At 47.7% G+C, this 2,790-nt stretch overlaps 1 protein-coding gene across 1 annotated transcript; it reads left to right on the plus strand.

Annotated features, from left to right (window-relative positions):
* Window positions 1-1,819: 1,819 nt before the first annotated feature.
* Window positions 1,820-2,449, plus strand: LOC101652202 (39S ribosomal protein L42, mitochondrial-like). The gene has a single exon (XM_045286057.1). The coding sequence runs from the start codon at window positions 1,916-1,918 to the stop codon at window positions 2,447-2,449; it is 534 nt and encodes a 177-aa protein (XP_045141992.1). The 5' UTR covers window positions 1,820-1,915.
* The last annotated feature ends 341 nt before the right edge of the window (window positions 2,450-2,790 follow it).

The following is a 2,790-nucleotide window of genomic DNA, read 5'->3' on the forward strand; positions in this document are numbered from 1 at the left end:
TTTCAGAGCAGCGGGTAGTGGGAGTGGGGTGCTAGTTCTTCTGGTATCAGGGTCAGGGAGCATAGAAGATGTTTTAGTTGCAAAGCACTGGGTTCGCTAGAGAAGCAAATCCAGTGATGCTATTATATGTTTGTGTATAGAAAGAGATTTATATCGAGAAATGGCTTCTATAGTTGTAGAATCCAGTCAGTTCAGTCCAGTTGAAGTCAGCCTTCTCCAGACTCATGTACTGTGGAAGCTGACAAGGAGGAAGCAGGATGATGAAGCAGGGGGGCCACAGGCTGGTTGCAGAGGACAGTAAAGCCAAGGTCAGCAGTCTGCTCACCGCTCCTGGGACCAGCAGGCGGCACGAGAGGAGATCAAGCAGATGCAGGACCCAGCTGCGCAGAAGGCAAAGGCAAAATGATCCGGGCTCTGCTCCGAGTCTCTCGCTCTTATGCCAAAAGTCAGTCCTCAGGGAGGTGCCCTCAAGCTGGGACCTGGTTGATAGGTTAGACTCCATTCCTCCCTCCCCCCAGGAGTGTCTAGTTGACATAAACTCAAACCAGCATGAGCACCAGAGATGGGAAGCACTGTTATTAGGTCCAGCTTACTGCTGAGGAAACAGGATTAGAGCTGAACTGACTTGCCTGAGATCCTCCACCCAGATGTCATGAGTCAGGATGCAAGCCTGGGTCTTCTACTCCAGGAATCTGAAAACTTTTCAGGAAAAGGACAGGTCATAAACATTTTAGAGTCTCTGCCATGACCACTCAGCTCATCCCTGAAATTGGGAAGATAGGCTTCGGTAGGACACAGAGGAAAGCCGGCCACTGTGTTCTGATACAATTTTATTCCCCCAAACTGGGCGTGAGGCTGAATTTGACCCATAGGCCACAGTTGGCCCACTCTTTTTCCGTACCCCAAAGCTTTCCCTCCAGTTAGTATCTTGGCCCTGGCAACACGGGGCATCATGAAGGAATTGTATCAGAGTCCAGAGTGAGTCAGGAGAGAGGCAGGACCAGCTACAACATCAGTAAGGCTCAGGGCACAATCAGAGTACAGAGCCTTTTGATCAAAGGTTATGAAAATGTTCTAGGTCATGATAGGGAATGTTAAACCAAGTATGGGGTCCTGGATGCAAGTTTATGAGCGCAACTCTGCCCTGAAGCTGGCAGAAGGGTGCCCAAGCAGAACCAATTCCCTGGATGCAGGAACGTACACCTGTGGGTGACTGGGAGTGACATTAACTCCTCATTCCCTAATCCTGGGACAGTTCTAAAACATTTTGGGTTTCCTACTGCAGATGGAAAAGGGCTTACGAGAATCTCAGTTGAATTTCTAAAAGTAAGATGACCCGGCTGACCTGTGGGCTTCCAGAAGGATCAGCCTGTCTTCAGCCTGCCCGGCTGCCTGGTTTGGACACCCTTCTCTGTCCTGGACTTTAGTGTGTGCCGATATCATAGCCAAGGACAGGGCCGCAGACTGAAGAATCCCCAGGGTAGCAACCAGTTACGAGTAACAGCGGGCACTGGAACTGATTGTGGTGATCCATAATGCTAGTTAAATATGACGGAACTATGGAAATGCATGCGATGTAAATTATATTGCAATAAAACTATTGCGGGGTGGGGAGTAACAGTGGAATCAGAATGCCCAGGAGCCAGGGAGCATGGTAGACATTGCCAACTTACCGTGGCACCCAACCCCTCCCAGAGAACCAGAACTCTATTATCCTTCCTAACCAACCAAGTGAGCCCAACTCTGGGTTCTTATCACAACACAAGAAGCCAGAATCCGGGGGGACAACATGGCGGTTTCACCGTGAGGACCAGTCAAGGGATGAAAATAGATGTGCCTGGAAGCAGATGTTTCAAACAGTTTCTCTGCATAACATCTTTTGCCATACCGTCTGATACACGCATCTTGGTCCACCATGGCAGTAGCAGCAGTAACATGGGCACTATCAAACAGAACTGCCCTGAAACATTTCTTATCAATTCGAAATGGAGTTTTATACAGTGCTTGTCATCAATCTTCGCCACCTCTCCCAGATGACTGTACTTACAAGGTAGAGCTTGCTTTGGCATCAGATGGCAGGACAATAGTATGCTACCGCCCTTCTGTGGACATTCCATACGAACATACAAAACCTATTCCTCGCCCAGATCCTCTACATAACAGTGAAGAAACGCATGATCAGGTGCTGAAAACTAGGGTAGAAGTGAAAGATGAGCCCCTTAAACAACAAAGACCTAGGATAGAACAACTTAGTAAAATGTTCTTTACTACAAAGCACCGTTGGTATCCTCATGGGCAGTATCACAGACATAAGAAATTGAATCCTCCAAGACAGGTGATTTCGAGGTTCTCATTAGGAATCATAGAGAAATGTTACCTTTTGCCTCATTTGCCACTTGAGAAAAATATCCGATGTAGTCCCTATTATGTTACAAATAAACTAATTTAAAAAAAGAAGAAGAAGCCATACTCTGTTTTGCCCAGTGTGCCAGGGTCCCTAGTGTGTGCTGAGATGATACACGAGGGTGCGCTTCTACTGAGCTTTGTGATGGAAGGACATACAGCACAGCTGGGAAGGGGAGGGCGGAGGAAGATAGGGGCTCACAAAGAGGATACAGATAAAAGATCTCCCCATTATATCCCCTCCCACCTATTCATTTGTTCATTCATTCATTCAGTTGTTTGAGTCCCAACTGTGCATTGTTGTTGCGTGCCATGGAATTGAATCCAACTTGCAGCGACCCTGGAGGAACCCACAGGGTTCCCTAAGCTGCTCTCTTCACAGGAAGA

Source organism: Echinops telfairi, unplaced genomic scaffold (assembly GCF_000313985.2).
Source record: "Echinops telfairi isolate 266 unplaced genomic scaffold, ASM31398v2 ScPeMD7_5;HRSCAF=22, whole genome shotgun sequence".
NCBI lineage: Eukaryota > Metazoa > Chordata > Mammalia > Afrosoricida > Tenrecidae > Echinops > Echinops telfairi.